General features: G+C 41.4%; 1 protein-coding gene across 2 annotated transcripts in view; it reads left to right on the top strand.

Annotated features, from left to right (window-relative positions):
* CREBRF (CREB3 regulatory factor) overlaps positions 1–17111 on the top strand; it is a 46073-nt gene that overhangs the window by 9317 nt on the left and 19645 nt on the right. For both annotated transcript variants that reach the window (XM_020806807.3, XM_020806817.3), the window contains exon 2: positions 16597–16785. In XM_020806807.3, coding sequence (XP_020662466.3) covers positions 16597–16785 — 189 coding nt within the window. The remainder of the gene's footprint in view (positions 1–16596; positions 16786–17111) is intronic.

Raw genomic sequence — 17111 nt, 5'->3', positions numbered from 1 at the left:
AGCAGAAGTAGTCATAAAAAACCAATAGCCAAGAGCCCTTAAAATGCCAGAAGAAAATAGCACTCCTGCAATAGAATTAGAGCAGAATTAGAGCACAGACTGGATATTATCTGGTCATTGAATGTTTTTTATCCTAAATTTTGTCTTGTTTACAAAATTATATACAAAGTAACTTCCAGCTTCTATTTCTAAACAGTACCTCACTTAATTGTTTAACTATTTCAGTTTGCCTTCTCTTCGGATTTCAGTTAGTTTTAAGAAATAGTGTTTTCTTTCAGAACAAGGATATACTGAAAATCCAGTTAGTCTGTTTCCAAAGTTTTATTTCAACCACACTTACACTGTTCAAAATATTATACAGTAGTTTTTACTGTAATGGAGGAGATATGTTATCCTCAGTAAATAAGCTTTCCTAGCTTGCTACTGGCTAACAGAAATTGAACTTACTGTATTTATGAAGGCTTTAAACAGCACAGTGCACTATGCGGCTTTGCTTGAAATTGCAGCTTTTAGCTTTTGAAAACACTGATTGTGAAATTATGGTACTGTTTCTCAAAGAAAGTGGTCTTAATTTATTTTTACCTGGACTGTGAAGAGTTTATGAACATCAGCATCTTAAATTAGATTAGGCATGGACTAGCATTGGCAATTACATTCCTGTCTGTCTCACGCTACTGAAATGAGGCATTCTGCCTCAAAGGTTTTATAGGTCACAAAAAGGTGATAAAAAGACAGTGTTCCTTTTATTGCCTGGTACCTGTATATTCTATAAGACCTAAGGTTAGAAATAAACAGACAGCTGGTGGAATATAGAAGTAAGTAAGTAGCAGGAGTGAAAAAGGATCTGCAAGTAAAATGTGTCACTTAATTCACAAATTTCATGGTGTTGAGGTGTGTATGAAGTAACCATGGTTTCTGGTGACATTTGAATATCCTAAGCAGGATGTTATGAACTAGAAGGATCTCTAAATGCTGTAATTGGAATATTGGTGGATAAGATGTAAGCAAAATTAGTAGCAACAAACGATGGGATTAAATAAGATACATTGGTGGAGCCTTAAATTCAAGAGGAAAGAGATCTTGAATCTACTCTGAAAATACAGACCCAGGATTTAGTGGAATCTTCCGTAATATCTATTTGCCCACTCATTGTTCTAGAAGTGCTTTTTCATGTTAAAAATAGAGGAAGAGAAAGGCTGCTCCATCAAGGCTCAAGTACATGCATTTATATGTAATATCTAGCTGGCATCAGTGAACTAAAATGGACAGGAATGGGCGAATTCAGCTCAGATGATTATCATATCTACTATTGTGGGCAAGAATCCCGTAGAAGGAATGGAGTAGCCCTCATAGTCAACAAAAGAGTGGGAAAAGCTGTAATGGGATACAATCTCAAAAATGATAGAATGATGTCAATACGAATCCAGGGCAGACCATTCAACATCACAATAATCCAAGTTTATGCACCAACCAGCATTGCTGAGGAGACTGAAATTGAACAATTCTATGAAGATTTACAACATCTTCTAGAACTGACACCAAAGAAAGATGTTCTTCTCATTCTAGGGGACTGGAATGCTAAAGTAGGGAGCCAAGAGATAAAAGGAACAACAGGGAAGTTTGGCCTTGGAGTTCAGAACGAAGCAGGACAAAGGCTAATAGAGTTTTGTCAAGAGAATAAGCTGGTCATCACAAACACTCTTTTCCAACAACACAAGAGGCGACTCTATACATGGAAATCACCAGATGGGCAATATCGAAATCAGATTGATTATATTCTCTGCAGCCAAAGATGGAGAAGCTCTATACAGTCAGCAAAAACAAGACCTGGAGCTGACTGCGGTTCTGATCATCAGCTTCTCATAGCAAAATTCAAGCTTAGACTGAAGAGATTAGGAAAAACCACTGGGCCACTCAGGTATAATCTAAACCAAATCCCTTATGAATACACAGTGGAAGTAAAGAACAGATTTAAGGAACTAGATTTGGTGGACAGAGTGCCTGAAGAACTTTGGATAGAGGCTCGTAACATTGTCCAGGAGGCAGCAACGAAAACCATCCCAAAGAAAAGGAAATGCAAGAAAGCAAAGTGGCTGTCCAACGAGGCCTTAGAAATAGCAGAGAGGAGAAGGGAAGCAAAATGCAAGGGAGATAGGGAAAGTTACAGAAACTTGAATGCAGACTTCCAAAGAATAGCAAGGAGAGACAAGAGGGCCTTCTTAAATGAACAATGCAAAGAAATAGAGGAAGATAACAGAAAAGGAAAGACCAGAGATCTGTTCAGGAAAATTGGACATATTAGAGGAACATTTTGCGCAAAGATGAACATGATAAAAGACAAAAATGGAAGGGACCTAACAGAAGCAGAAGACGTCAAGACGAGGTGGCAAGAATACACAGAGGAATTATATCAGAAAGATTTGGATATCCCGGACAACCCAGACAATGTAGTTGCTGACCTTGAGCCAGACATCCTGGAGAGCGAAGTCAAGTGGGCCTTAGAAAGCCTGGCTAACAACAAGGCCAGTGGAGGTGATGGCATTCCAGTTGAACTATTTAAAATCTTGAAAGATGATGCTGTTAAGGTGCTACATTCAATATGCCAGCAAGTTTGGAAAACTCAACAGTGGCCAGAGGATTGGAAAAGATCAGTCTACATCCCAATCCCAAAGAGAGGCAGTGCCAAAGAATGCTCCAACTACCGTACAATTGCACTCATTTCACACGCTAGCAAGGTTATGCTCAAAATCCTACAAGGTAGGCTTCAGCAGTATGTGGACCGAGAACTCCCAGAAGTACAAGCTGGATTCCGAAGAGGCAGAGGAACTCGAGACCAAATTGCTAACTTGCGCTGGATTATGGAGAAAGCCAGAGAGTTCCAGAAAAATATCTACTTCTGCTTCATTGACTATGCGAAAGCCTTTGACTGTGTGGACCACAGCAAACTATGGCAAGTTCTTAAAGAAATGGGAGTGCCTGACCACCTTATCCATCTCCTGAGAAACCTATATGTGGGACAGGAAGCAACAGTTAGAACTGGTCATGGAACAACTGAGTGGTTCAAAATTGGGAAAGGAGTACGGCAAGGCTGTATATTGTCCCCCAGCTTATTTAACTTATATGCAGAATACATCATGCGGAAGGCTGGACTGGAAGAAACCCAAGCCGGAATTAAGATTGCCGGAAGAAATATCAACAACCTCCGATATGCAGATGATACCACTCTGATGGCAGAAAGTGAGGAGGAATTAAAGAACCTTGTAATGAGAGTGAAAGAGGAGAGTGCAAAAAACGGTCTGAAACTCAACATCAAAAAAACTAAGATCATGGCCACTGGTCCCATCACCTCCTGGGAAATAGAAGGGGAAGATATGGAGGCAGTGTCAGATTTTATCTTCCTGGGCTCCATGATCACTGCAGATGGAGACAGCAGCCCTGAAATTAAAAGGCGCCTTCTTCTTGGGAGGAAAGCGATGACAAATCTTGACAGCATCTTGAAAAGCAGAGACATCACCTTGCCAACAAAAGTCCGAATAGTCAAAGCTATGGTTTTTCCTGTCGTGATGTATGGAAGTGAGAGCTGGACCATAAAGAAAGCAGACCGCCGAAGAATTGATGCCTTTGAATTGTGGTGCTGGAGGAGGCTCTTGAGAATCCCCTGGACTGCAAGGAGAACAAACCTATCAGTTCTAAAGGAAATCAACCCTGAATGCTCACTTGAAGGACAGATCCTGAAGCTGAGGCTCCAGTACTTTGGCCATCTCATGAGAAGAAAAGAGTCCTTGGAAAAAACCTTGATGTTAGGAAGGTGTGATGGCAAGAGGAGAAGGGGACGACCGAGGATGAGATGGCTGGACAGTGTCTGCGAAGCAACCAACATGAACCTGACACAACTCCGGGAGGCAGTAGAAGACAGGAGGGCCTGGCGTGCTCTGGTCCATGGGGTCACGAAGAGTCGGACACGACTAAACGACTAAACACACACACAGCTGGCTTGACTACACTTCTATCCTCTAGTACCTTCCTCTTTTTTCTTGTCATTCTTCTGTAAATTTGTCATCTTCAGATGAACTAGTGAACCCTGTTCCTTGGGTGAATCTCCGTTGTGGGTTGCTTTCTGAGTCTGACATGTCTCTGCTCGTGTATGCTGCTGCAGTGCCACATGTTGCCTAGATAGCTCAGTGAGTTGGGTACTTTACTGTAGAGCCAGAGGTCAAGAGTTCAGGTTATAATTGTGCTTCTTAGAAGAAGAGTCAGCCTATGTAGCCTCGGGCAGCTGCACAGCTCTAGAGTGCTCTTTAAAAGAAGGAAATGATAACCACTACTGAGCGCTCTATCTAGAAAACACTACAAAGGCTCACCATCAGTTAGAATTGGCTCAGTGGTATGCAATTACTATTACACTGGTCACGATTAAGTCTCGTAGTATTTTAATCATCAGTGACATAATTCCCTTTGGGAGAGTGTTACCTGTTATGTAATTACATTTGCAAAAATTTCTCAATTGGTCTGATTATTAGCAGAAGAAAGTGGAAGTAATATATGTGGACATAATGGAAATCAGACCGAGTTTTCACAAACTGTAAAACAGGTGGTATTTTCTAGGCTTCCAATTCAGAGTGCAGATAAGAATCAAGGTTGAAAGTTCTGTACTTAAATGAAAGCTGATTGTGGGGATGATTATTGCTCTTAACTTATCCTACCATTCTAGCTTCTTCCATGCAGAGATTTTATTTTACCCGAAGGCAATGAATCACGGTTAAGCTATATTATCTTATAATCCGAACGTAGTAAGGTCCAGAAACTGAACTGGCATCTTCTCTGTTTATGTTAAGAGCTATTGGTTGTAATTAATTTAAGCAAGGTAGAAACCTTGTTGTCTTCCAGTATTTTGTAAGTATGATTCCCATCATACTTGACCATTAGCTCTCCTGGCAGGGAAATTGTACTTTCTGAATGAGGGTGGGTAGGGGGTGAAATTTTTTACTGTTAGCTATGGTAATGATGAGATTAGGAATCAGAACCTGTGGTCTCAAATTTTGTTTGTTAATGATGGCCGATAATTATATAGATTATAATCATTTTATTCTTAGATATGCAGAACTAGAAGGGACCCAGTGAATCATCAAGTCCAGCCCCTGTCAAGGAGGCACAGTGGGGAACTGAACTCTTAATCTCTGGCTCTGCAGCCAGATACCTAAACTGCTGAGCTATATTTGACAACACGTTTATGTGATGAGTGAAATCTGATAGCATAATTTATGCTGCATATGGTTGATGATGTCATCAGTTACAGTGGTTGTTCTGAAATCTAACATTCCCAATTCCCCCCCCCCCAGGTCTTTTTCATCATGGGAACGTCTTTAGGGACAATGGTGGTGGTAGAAGTCTTTAACTTGCCTAATTGCCCCCACTGGGATTATTTTACTGCTGGCAGCATTTTTAGAAATTAAGGACCACCACCCTCATCCAGTCCCGCAGCCCCAGTGGCTTCCCCATGATAAAAGGGATTGCAAGGGAACCTTGAGACCTTCTGTGTGAGAACTGGAAATTTTTAATTTCTGAAAATTGCCATGGCTGATGAGATAATCAGTCTTATACTGTGTAAGTTATGCTACTGGACTTCAGTCACGTGGAAGCAAATTATCACTCTTCACCAGCAAGTCACTCGACATAAATTCTTTCATAAGGACACATTCATAACATTAAACAGTTTTAATGTTGAACAGTTATATCTGGAACTCAGGTCTTGCATGCCAAAGTTGTTTGTCAAAGCTATTAATAGAGCAGATGACTTTTATGCATTTGAAGTCTGCCTTGACTCTAAACTGTTCCATGTACCAGGCAGCAGATAGAAAAAGGTGTCTTACTATAAATACTACTATGAGTGTTAAAAGCCACCTTTTGGAAGATTTTTTTTAAAAAAAATTGGGATGAAAGCAGAGCTTACAGACAGTGCCTAGACTGGAAATTGCTGACTCTGTTAAGAAGTCTGTTTAAGTGACAAATCGTCATGATCATCTCTGCATCTTGCAAAAATAAATATAAAGCTGGATACAATTTGTGATGGTTGTTATTCCTTCAAGATGGGAAGAAAAAGGACATAGAAGAACAGATAGTAAGGGTACAACTTTTGCTGTCTACATCACTTGGAGAAATGAACGGAATTAAGCAGAGTGAAAGAAGAAAGTCAGAGCAAAAGGATATGAAATACTTTTAATGAATAGATACTTATTTATTTATTGTATTTATATCCCGCCCATCTGATCAAACGACCACTCTTGGCGGCTACCAACATAAATAGCCATATATAAAATATAACAAAGTTTAAACATCAATAAAGAAGTTAATCAAGATGAAAGAAGGGAAAAAGAGAGAATATATTAAAAAGGAAAAAGATCAAGCATTAGCTGGATGGAAGGCCTGCACAAACATCCAAGTTTTCAGTTGGTTTTTAAAGATGTCCAGCGAAGGGGCCGCACGAATCTCCGGAGGAAGGTTATTCCAGAGGCAAGGAGCTACTGCCGAGAAGGCCTGGTTTTTTGTTTTTTCCTTCCGGGCCTCCCTCGGTGTCAAGCTCCTCAGCCTCACCTCCTGACTCAATTGAGTGATACGGGTAGATTTTGATGGGAGTAGGCTTTCCACCAAGTATCGAGGCCCTAAACCGTTTAGGGCTTTATACGTAAGCATTAAAACTTTGAAGTCAATGCAGAACAGCATGGGCAGCCAATGTAAAGCAGCCAGAGTGGGGGAAATATGCTGATATTTCCTCACTCCACTAAGGAGTCTGGCTGCTGTGTTCTGCACCACTTGGAGTTTCCGCATCAACTTCAAAGGTAGCCCCACACAGAGCGCATTGCAGTGGTCTAATCTCGAGATTACAAGTGCATGTACCAAGGTGGTGAGCGCCCCAACATCAAGATAGGGATGCAGCTGGGCTATCTGTCAGAGATGAAAAAAGGCGGTAGATATGTGCTATATACCTAAAATAATGGGTAAGAAAATGAGTGCTCTTGTGGCAATTAGACTGAAGAGATACAAAAAAGAACAAATACTGCTTGTGCACTATTGTGGTCCCACTTTGGCACTAAATTACTATACTGCTTGGGAAAAATTCTTGTGCTAGATCCACAAATCCTGTTTTCAACTTGGTTGAAATCCTATTGCTTAGCATAGTAAGTTGCTATTAGAGTAGGCCCATTGGATTAGTGAGGATTTGGTAAGTCAACTCTAAGTTCCACTAATTCAACGAGTCTGCTCTACTTGTAATTTATTGAGCTAGGCAACAAAAGTTTAGCCAGTGAATTTAAAGTACAGCTTGGGGCTTTGGTGGTCATGTGGTGTTAGTTACAAATGCAACTATTATGCACATTTTTGTATGTAAATCACTGTCCTAAATGCTCCACAGCTTCTAATTACATAACAGAACAACTACTTTCATTGTGTTCGGGTAACTAACATTTAATTAATTTGGCTTTGTTGGCATATTCTGATAAGGAAAACCTGGAAAAAATACATGAGCATAGATACCTGCCTTTGTTTTCTGTATTTTGGCCTTAATCTTTAAATTTTTTTAAAAAGTTTGTATTCATTTTGTCTTGTTTGTTTGTGATGAACATATGCACACACACTCTTAATGTGCATGCACAAAAGGTAGCACACTTAAGAATTAATCATGTTCTCTTTTATCCTGTCTATTGCAGGACAGGTTTTTGAAGGAGGTATAAATATTTGATCCAGCTTTTCCTGACCTTAGAAAAGGCTCAGATGATTGACCCTTCTGGATAAATGCTGAGAAGCTGACTATAGTTTATCTCTAATCAGCATAGGTACGACAGTTGTAGATTATGAAGACAATGGAGAGTGACAGATCTGCATTGCTTATGCAGAACACATTCCCCAGATCAAGTGCTTGGATAAACATTAGACCAGAAGTACATATTCAAGTTTATCTTCTGAAAACAGGATGCCATTAGTTGTGGTGTGGTGGATTGGATATACAGAGGGTTGAACTCTTTCTATCACTCTTGTTACATATACGTAGGCCAGTATCCTGTTGTGTAGATCTGCATGCACAATGGGAGTGATGTCACTGGTTGTGACAGATTATCACTTAAAAATCCCTTCTTCAATTTTGGGATGCTCACTGCTCATGTACAATAATCCAAAGTGACATGCACCATAGAATTTTAAAAATAACTTTAATTAGCAGCAGTCTGCTACTGCCCTTGACAGCACTCTGATTGCACAGACAAAGCTATGCAATAGGATACTAGCTATTGTTTAAGAGCAGTAATACTATTAGTTGTTAATTGTCTCTCAGTGAACTAAGTTGTTAAATTAATAAAATGAAAACATTTTGATTGATTGAAATTGTCCCCTTATTTATAAATGTGGGTCATGCTAATTTCAGTTCATAATCATCAGAACTGCAAAGGTCATCTTAAAATGATTTCCCTCCATTGTTTGAAAGAATGGTGAAACTGTCTTCGAAAGTTAGTTTCTTCTGCACATGGATACATCATTCAACAAAAGGATGGGCTATGGTCTTCCATTAAGGCAGTCACTTAGAATATATCAGAGTATAATTCTTGCCATTAATGATAACAGCAAAAGCATCACTAGCAAAACCTTTGGGAAATAGGAGTCTTGGACTGCTAAACTGCTAGATCTGTGCTGTCTTCAAAGTAGATTTATATGTTTGGGATATGGAGTCAACTGAATCCCCTTCCTAACTCACAGTTCTGGATCTGGCCTTTGGAACAATATTTTGCACTGGTATCAGCAAATGGAAAACCAAGATTTTAGTTTTTAAAAAGTAGATTCTACAAGCTTAAAGTTTGCACATGCTTGATCTAACCAAAAAGCATGCTTATTTAGAGCACTTGTTTTGTATACAGTATGCGTGATTTTTTTTGTGTCAGAATTAGAAGTATTCTGGTTGCATTGTCTGGAGATGGGAGAAACTTAGAATTTAATTATAAGGTAGAAGAAAGGAAGTAATCAAGGCAGAGACTGCATTCTTTACAGAAGTGCTGCTACATGTAATAAGCAAAGAAGTTTTCCTTCTTTGTGTGTTGAAAAGTTTCCTTGGTCTTTTAGGGTTTCCAATATTGTATTACTTTACACTTTGCATGATTATTAAATAAACTGTACTGGAAATGAATACCTCTAAAAGAGCTAGGGAAACAGCTGCAATTTTGTAGAATTAAGTTTGTGTGACATTGTAGTGTCTACACATTGAACTATGTTTGTTTTTAGTTTTGTGGCTTGAAAATATTACTGTGATACGTGGTTGAAATATTTTGAGTTTCATTTTGTTTGAATGAGGTGTAGGAGATGATTGACCTTACCATGCTGGCCAGGAAACATTGCTTGACATCCTTATGAAACTAATATGACTGATGTAAATGGTCATAATAAGATATCCCATTCCTGTGCAACTCTATCTGCCTGGTGCCCATGCTGAAGTTTGGGAACCAAATTTTATTCTTTAAGCTGATCTGTAGTACAGTAAATCCCCATATCTGTGGGATCAATATCCTCAGTTTCAGTTATCCACTGTTTACTGCAGCCCTTTATACAACAATTAGGACAGTGCGCCTTGTGGTATTTATCCCGCCTCTTTGTATATAGAGTTCACTACTATTCATAGGTTCAGGTATTTGCAGTAGTTCATGGAATGGATCCCTACAGATACAGAGGTCCTATTATATTCTTTAATATATAAATTTTATTTTAGCCCTTTCTCAGAGAGAGAGAGAGAGAAAGAGAGAGAGATGGGGAGTGTCTCTTACTAAATGGTAATAGAATGTGAGAAATATCAGCATGCTGTACTAGCTTGCTGATCAACATTCAGTCTTCATCAGCAGTTGATTTGTGGCATTTTATTGCCATCAGTTTTAAATTTCTCTGCATGGAAAACAAAGAACCAGAAAAAACATGTTTCAGTTGATCTGTTCAATTGGGAGCGTTTGTTTCTGGAATTATTGATTAGCAAACTCATTTCTGCAACCCACTGTGAAATGCCACAGACCTGAGTGGGTCATTCTGTATATGTTTCCTTGCATAATTTTGCTGTCTGGTGTGCTGATGGTGCAGTTGGTGCCTTGAGGCAATCTGCTAAAAAAGTTTAAGCATTAGGTTTGCCAGTATAAAATTGCAGTAAGAGAAAGATTAATACTTTACTTTAAGTGGTGGATGTATTACATAGGCTCTAAAATAATAAATTGTTGAAATATTATAGTGTTAATGAAATTATATCTTGTTAACTTTTATTGTAATGCATTGTGACTTTGGGGTATGATACTGAGCTTCATTATTGAGAACTATTCCTCATGGAGCCCAAATACTGTATGTTTTTTTTTCTTGTCTGTGGTAAAGCTTGATTAAGTTTTTTATTTACTTGATGGATTTTAGCCCACCTGTCATAATACCTTATCCCCCCAATGTTTTTTACAGTAGCTGGCCCATATTGTTAAACTAGACAAAACCAATAACATTTAGATATTGAAATAACACAGCATGTGGCTAAATCCAAAACATTAAAAATACAGCAGCAGATGAAATATTAAAATGGCAGTATATAAATCAGTTAGATACCGCCCGCCTTAAGCTGGGCAGCCCCAAGCCAGTAAGGTGCTACCTCGCCACGGTCTGTTAACTTCACGGGGTGCGTGGGGTTTAGGGTCAAACCCGACAAGCAGATCGATAACCGTGCACCATGCAACAATTGTAAGAAAATTTCTGCCCTTAAGCTGGGCACCTGGAATGTACGGACAATGACCCCTGGCTTTCCTGACTACGGCTTTCCTAACAACCTGCAAGAAATAGACGATGTGCACAAAACAGCTGTCATTGACATGGAACTGAGTAGACTGCTGATGGACATTGTTGCCTTACAAGAGACAAGACTACCAGACTCAGGATCTGTCAAAGAAAAAAACTTCTCATTCTTCTGGCAGGGAAAACCATCGAATGAGACCAGGGAATATGGTGTTGGCTTTGCAGTCAGAAATACTCTCCTGAGATGCATTGTTCCACCTACTGTGGGGAGTGAAAGAATCCTGTCTCTGCAGCTCCACTCATCAGCAGGACCAGTAACCCTCATTAGCGCATATGCACCAACACTGTCATCCACTCCAGAAGTGAAAGACAAATTCTATGACGATCTGGCAGCTACTATCCAAAAAGTCCCGGAAAGAGAGGCACTGTTCATTCTTGGAGACTTTAATGCTAGAGTTGGTGCTGATCATAATTCTTGGCCCACTTGTCTAGGCCGTTTTGGCATTGGAAAGATGAATGAAAATGGCCAACGCTTGCTGGAGTTTTGCTGCTATTATGGTCTTTGTGTCAGCAACACATTCTTTAACACGAAGCTGCAACACAGAGTTTCCTGGAGGCATCCAAGATCCAAGCATTGGCATCAGCTCGATCTAATCCTCACTAGACGTTCCAGCCTTCCTAGTATTACGATCACACGCAGTTACCAGAGTGCTGATTGTGATACTGATCACTCCCTGGTGTGCAGTAGAGTAAAACTACGAACAAAGAGAGTATATCACACGAAAAAGGAAGGAAGACCACGTATTGACATCAGCAAGTCTCGCGATCAAAGAAGAGTGAAGGAATTTGCCCAAGCACTTGAGGAAGTCAATGCAATGCAAATGCACCTGAACAATGGGAACACTTCAAGAACACTGTCTATAACACCGCCTTGTCCAAAAGGATGGCTGACTGGTTCGAAGCCCATTCAGAGGAGTTAATGCCAGCCATCGAGGATAAGAGAAGAGCTCTAGCAGCATACAAAGCCTGTCCTAGCGAGTACAACTTGCAAGCTCTTCGAGCTGCTCGCAGTCAAGTCCAACAGGCTGCCAGGAGATGCTCCAACAATTATTGGCTCCAGCTCTGCTCTCAGATACAGTTAGCAGCGGACACAGGTAACATCAAAGGAATGTATGACGGTATCAAGCAGGCCTTAGGTCCAATACAGAAGAAATCTGCTCCCCTGAAGTCTGCTACAGGTGTGCTCATCCAGGACCGAGCACAGCAGATGGAACGCTGGGTACAGCACTACTCTGAGCTATATTCCAGAGAGAATGTAGTAACCGAAGAAGCATTAAATAACATTGAGTGCCTGCCTGTCTTGGAAGAGCTGGACAGTGAACCAACCCTAGCAGAAATAAAAGTGGCCTTGGACTCCCTCGCCTCCGGCAAGGCACCTGGAAAGGATAACATCCCCGCTGAAGTGCTGAAATGCTGTAAGGAGATCATCACCTCCGAACTGTATGAAGTCTTTTGTCTCTGCTGGAGGGAAGGTGGAGTACCACAGGACATGAAGGATGGAAACATTATCACATTGTACAAGAACAAAGGAGACAGGGGTGACTGCAATAACTACAGTGGCATCTCTCTTCTTAGTGTGGTAGGGAAGCTGCTTGCCCGTGTTGTGCTTGCAGGTGCTTGCAGATAGAGTCTATCCGGAATCACAGTGTGGATTTCGAGCAAATAGATCCACCACTGACATGGTATTCTCCCTCCGACAGCTGCAGGAGAAATGTAGGGAACAACAACAGCCACTCTTAGTGGCCTTCATAGACCTTACAAAAGCATTTGATCTGGTTAGCAGGGATGGCCTTTTTAAAATACTTCCCAAGATTGGATGTCCACCTCGTCTCCTTAACATCATCAGATCTTTCCATGAGGGAATGAAAAGCACTGTAGTTTTTGACGGCTCAACATCAGACCCCTTTGACATCCGAAGCGGAGTGAAACAGGGCTGTGTCCTCGCACCAACACTTTTTGGGATCTTTTTTGCTGTCATGCTGAAGCATGCTTTTGGAGCTGCAACCGAGGGCGTCTATCTCCGGACTAGATCAGACGGAAAGCTCTTTAATCTCTCTAGATTGAGAGCAAAGACCAAAGTCCAACTGAAATGCATGCGGGACTTCCTCTTCGCAGATGATGCAGCCATTGTTGCCCACTCTGCTGAAGACCTCCAACAACTCATGAATCCTTTCAGCAAGGCCTGCCAAGACTTTGGACTAACAATCAGCCTGAAGAAAACACAAGTCATGGGCCAGGGCGTGGACTCACCTCCCTCTATTACCATCTCCACACAAGAATTGGAGGTTGTTCATGACTTTGTGCACCTCGGCTCAACCATCTCTGACACCCTCTCTCTAGATGTCGAGCTGGATAAATGCATTGGCAAAGCAGCCACCATGTTCTCTAGACTCACAAAGAGAGTATGGCTCAATAAGAAGCTGACGACACATACGAAGATCCAGGTTTATAGAGCCTGTGTTCTAAGCACACTCCTGTACTGCAGTGAGTCATGGACCCTTTGTGCACGGCAGGAGAGGAAGCTGAACACCTTCCATATGCGTTGCCTTCGACGGATTTTTGGCATCACCTGGCAGGACAAAGTTCCAAATAGAATAGTCCTAGAACGAGCTGGAATTTTCAGCATGAACACATTACTGAAACAGCGACGTCTACGTTGGCTTGGGCATGTCGTGAGAATGACTGATGGTCGGATTCCAAAGGATCTCCTCTATGGAGAATTAGTGCAGGGAAAGCGCCCCAGAGGGAGACCACAACTGCGATACAAGGACATCTGCAAGCGAGATCTGAAGACCTTAGGAATAGACCTCAACAGATGGGAAAACCTGACATTTGAGCGTTCAGCCTGGAGGCAGGCGGTGCATCACAGCCTCTCCCAATTTGAAGAGACCCTTGCCCAGCAGACCGAGGCAAAGAGGAAGTCACAAAAGCAGCAAAACCAGGGAGCCGGACAGGGGACAGACTGGATTTGTCTTCAGTGTGGAAGAGATTGTCACTCTCGATTTGGCCTCCTCAGCCACACTAGACTCTGTTCCAAGCCTTTCCATACAGAGCACGCTACCATAGTCTTTGGAGACTGAAGGATGCCTAACTAAATCAGTTAGAGCAGCAGTCCCCAACCTTTTTAGCTTCACGGACCAGCTGGGGAAGGCGGGGCACCCCCTGCGCATGCGCGAAGGCGTGTGTGTGTGTTTGTGCGCATGCGCAAAATGCAGCACTTGTGCAGATGTGCACTTGCTTGTGCACATGCGTAAAGGGTGGCGCAGCGCTCCTACAGGCACTCGCTCGCACGCAGGTGCAAACAGGCTGTGGGGGGAGTGCGTCCGGGGGGGGGAGGTATCTCTCCGCAGCCTGGTTCAGCTCAGGCCACAGACCGGCATGGGGCCATGGACCAGGGTTGGGGACCTCTGAGTTAGAGTACTGTACCTTAAATTGTTCTTAGAAGTGTACTTCATTCTTATTCCTGAAGAGTTTTTGCTTTTTGTCTTCTAACAATAAACAGTGCCCACTCTCTTGTAGTTCTGCTTGTATTACTATTTGGGTTCTGCCTCCTCTGAGGGCAGTTCGCTCTCCTGCATGTAGAGTAATTAGACTATTTGATTACAGCTCTGGAAGAATTACTAGGCCACAGCAGCGACTGTTTGGATTGAGACCAGTGAGGAACAGTTGATCATGTTGAATAGGGAACAGCCTTTCTTTTCAGTAGAATATTTACTTTTTGTGGCATACTATCTATCAAATAACTGTTAGTCTATTCAGGTATTTTAAATATGGTTAAAGGAAACTCGCAAGGAAGGGAAGCTGTGATGAGCAGCTCACTTATTTCCTGCGCTGTTGTTTCATTCCCTTTTACTTTTTTTCTGTAGGGGAGAACCTCTTCTATCTATGGAAGCTTTACCTCTCAAATGAAACCCTAGAAAATGAAAGTTTCAAAACAAGGGACTCACCTCCCTGAGTAGCAGAGTCTCACTTCTTTAGAAAGTAACCCTTTCTATGCAGAGGGTGGCAGAAACACATGAGGGAACAGGGGCAAGTGTGGTCATCCTTATTCCTTCCTACATGTCTACTTATTCTCTCCAAATAGAGCTCACTTCAATGAGTCCAAATATTTCTCCCTATGCTAAAGCATGGACTAGTATATTAAAATGAGGCTGTCATGACTGCTCTTGAACAGAGATCACAGCCATGCTGACATGTCCTGAACACATGCTGCTTAGATTACTGCTATCCAACATTTTGCTTCCCAAATCATTCACTTATTTGTTACTTTGATTGTGTGCTTTCAGACTACATACCTATGTTAGCTTCCTGTCCAAACCCCAGATTCGGAATAATTATCTGCATTTTTTCACTTTTCACACCATCTTTTCATGGCTTGAGCATACCTTTAGATAACTTCTTTTGCCTTGACTTTTGCTCCTGTAGCAGTGCTACTTTTAGTATGTAATCAGTTCTCCTTTAGTGTAATTTATGGCTTCAGCCATAAGAAACCCAAGCCGGAATTAAGATTGCCGGAAGAAATATCAACAACCTCCGATATGCAGATGATACCACTCTGATGGCAGAAAGTGAGGAGGAATTAAAGAGCCTTGTAATGAGAGTGAAAGAGGAGAGTGCAAAAAACGGTCTGAAACTCAACATCAAAAAAACTAAGATCATGGCCACTGGTCCCATCACCTCCTGGGAAATAGAAGGGGAAGATATGGAGGCAGTGTCAAATTTTATCTTCCTGGGCTCCATGATCACTGCAGATGGAGACAGCAGCCCTGAAATTAAAAGGCGCCGCCTTCTTGGGAGGAAAGCGATGACAAATCTTGACAGCGTCTTGAAAAGCAGAGACATCACCTTGCCAACAAAAGTCCGAATAGTCAAAGCTATGGTTTTTCCTGTCATGATGTATGGAAGTGAGAGCTGGACCATAAAGAAAGCAGACCGCCGAAGAATTGATGCCTTTGAATTGTGGTGCTGGAGGAGGCTCTTGAGAATCCCCTGGACTGCAAGGAGAACAAACCTATCAGTTCTAAAGGAAATCAACCCTGAATGCTCACTTGAAGGACAGATCCTGAAGCTGAGGCTCCAGTACTTTGGTCATCTCATGAGAAGAAAAGAGTCCTTGGAAAAAACCTTGATGTTAGGAAGGTGCGATGGCAAGAGGAGAAGGGGACGACCGAGGATGAGATGGCTGGACAGTGTCTGCGAAGCAACCAACATGAACCTGACACAACTCCGGGAGGCAGTAGAAGACAGGAGGGCCTGGCGTGCTCTGGTCCATGGGGTCACGAAGAGTCGGACACGACTAAACGACTAAACACACACACACATGGCTTCAGCTGCCTTCCAGAACATGTGCATGATGCCATATCTACATCCTTCCCATCATTCCTCAGAAACCTCCTTTTCAGTAAAAAATTTGGTACAATCCCCGATGTTCACTATTTTAATGTAGCTAAGCCTGATGACATGGAACCAAAATTAATGTTCATTCTTTGTTCATTCCCATGTAACCACTTCCATTCTTTTCCTCTGTCTTTCCTGCACTGGATTTAAGATTTGAAAGCCTTCGTACAGTGACTGTGCTGTATAAAACACATGAATCCACAAAACAGTACTTTAAATATGACTAATATCCTTGTTTTGTTCTTGTGTTAATTCTATAGGCATTAATTGCTGAAAAGTTTCCTTCTTCAGAAATTACTAAAGCAAAAAAATTCTTACTTGGTGAATTTTTGCTTTTGGTTTTATTTTGTACAGAAAGTCCTCAGTGCAAGAAGAATTCCAAATAGTCAAGGTGAAGCTATTTCTAGAAAAAACCTGACTCTCCATTGCATGAATTATATGCTGCCAACTGACCCTGAAGAAAAGCTGGAACAGAATTTGCAAGGAAACAAAACAAAAACTTTGGACTTGGACTTGGAGGATCTGGGCTTAGAAATGCCTCAAGTAAGTGCCCACTATTTATAGTGACTTGTCTGAAGCATAGGCGCAATACATTTTACTTACTGTAGGTTTAATTGCAAATTTTTTTGAGGGGGGCATGGTAGATAACATGCAGAACAGGACACAATAAACATCAGAATATGCTGCTTTTTCAGGAGACCTTAATTAATGATGAAGTATCATTGTGATTTTTCTTTACATAGTAACTGTTGGAGAGATTCAAGTTGCCAGAGAAAGTCTAGCGGCAACAGAAACATTCTGTGGTCCTGTTTATTACTGTTTCCAGTGAATTGTTTAATATACTGGCAGTAGTTAAAGTGATAGCAAGG

Source organism: Pogona vitticeps, chromosome 2 (assembly GCF_051106095.1).
Source record: "Pogona vitticeps strain Pit_001003342236 chromosome 2, PviZW2.1, whole genome shotgun sequence".
Classification (NCBI taxonomy): domain Eukaryota; kingdom Metazoa; phylum Chordata; class Lepidosauria; order Squamata; family Agamidae; genus Pogona; species Pogona vitticeps.
Note: the sequence above shows the minus strand (reverse complement) of the source record. Positions and strands in the feature narration are given on the sequence as shown.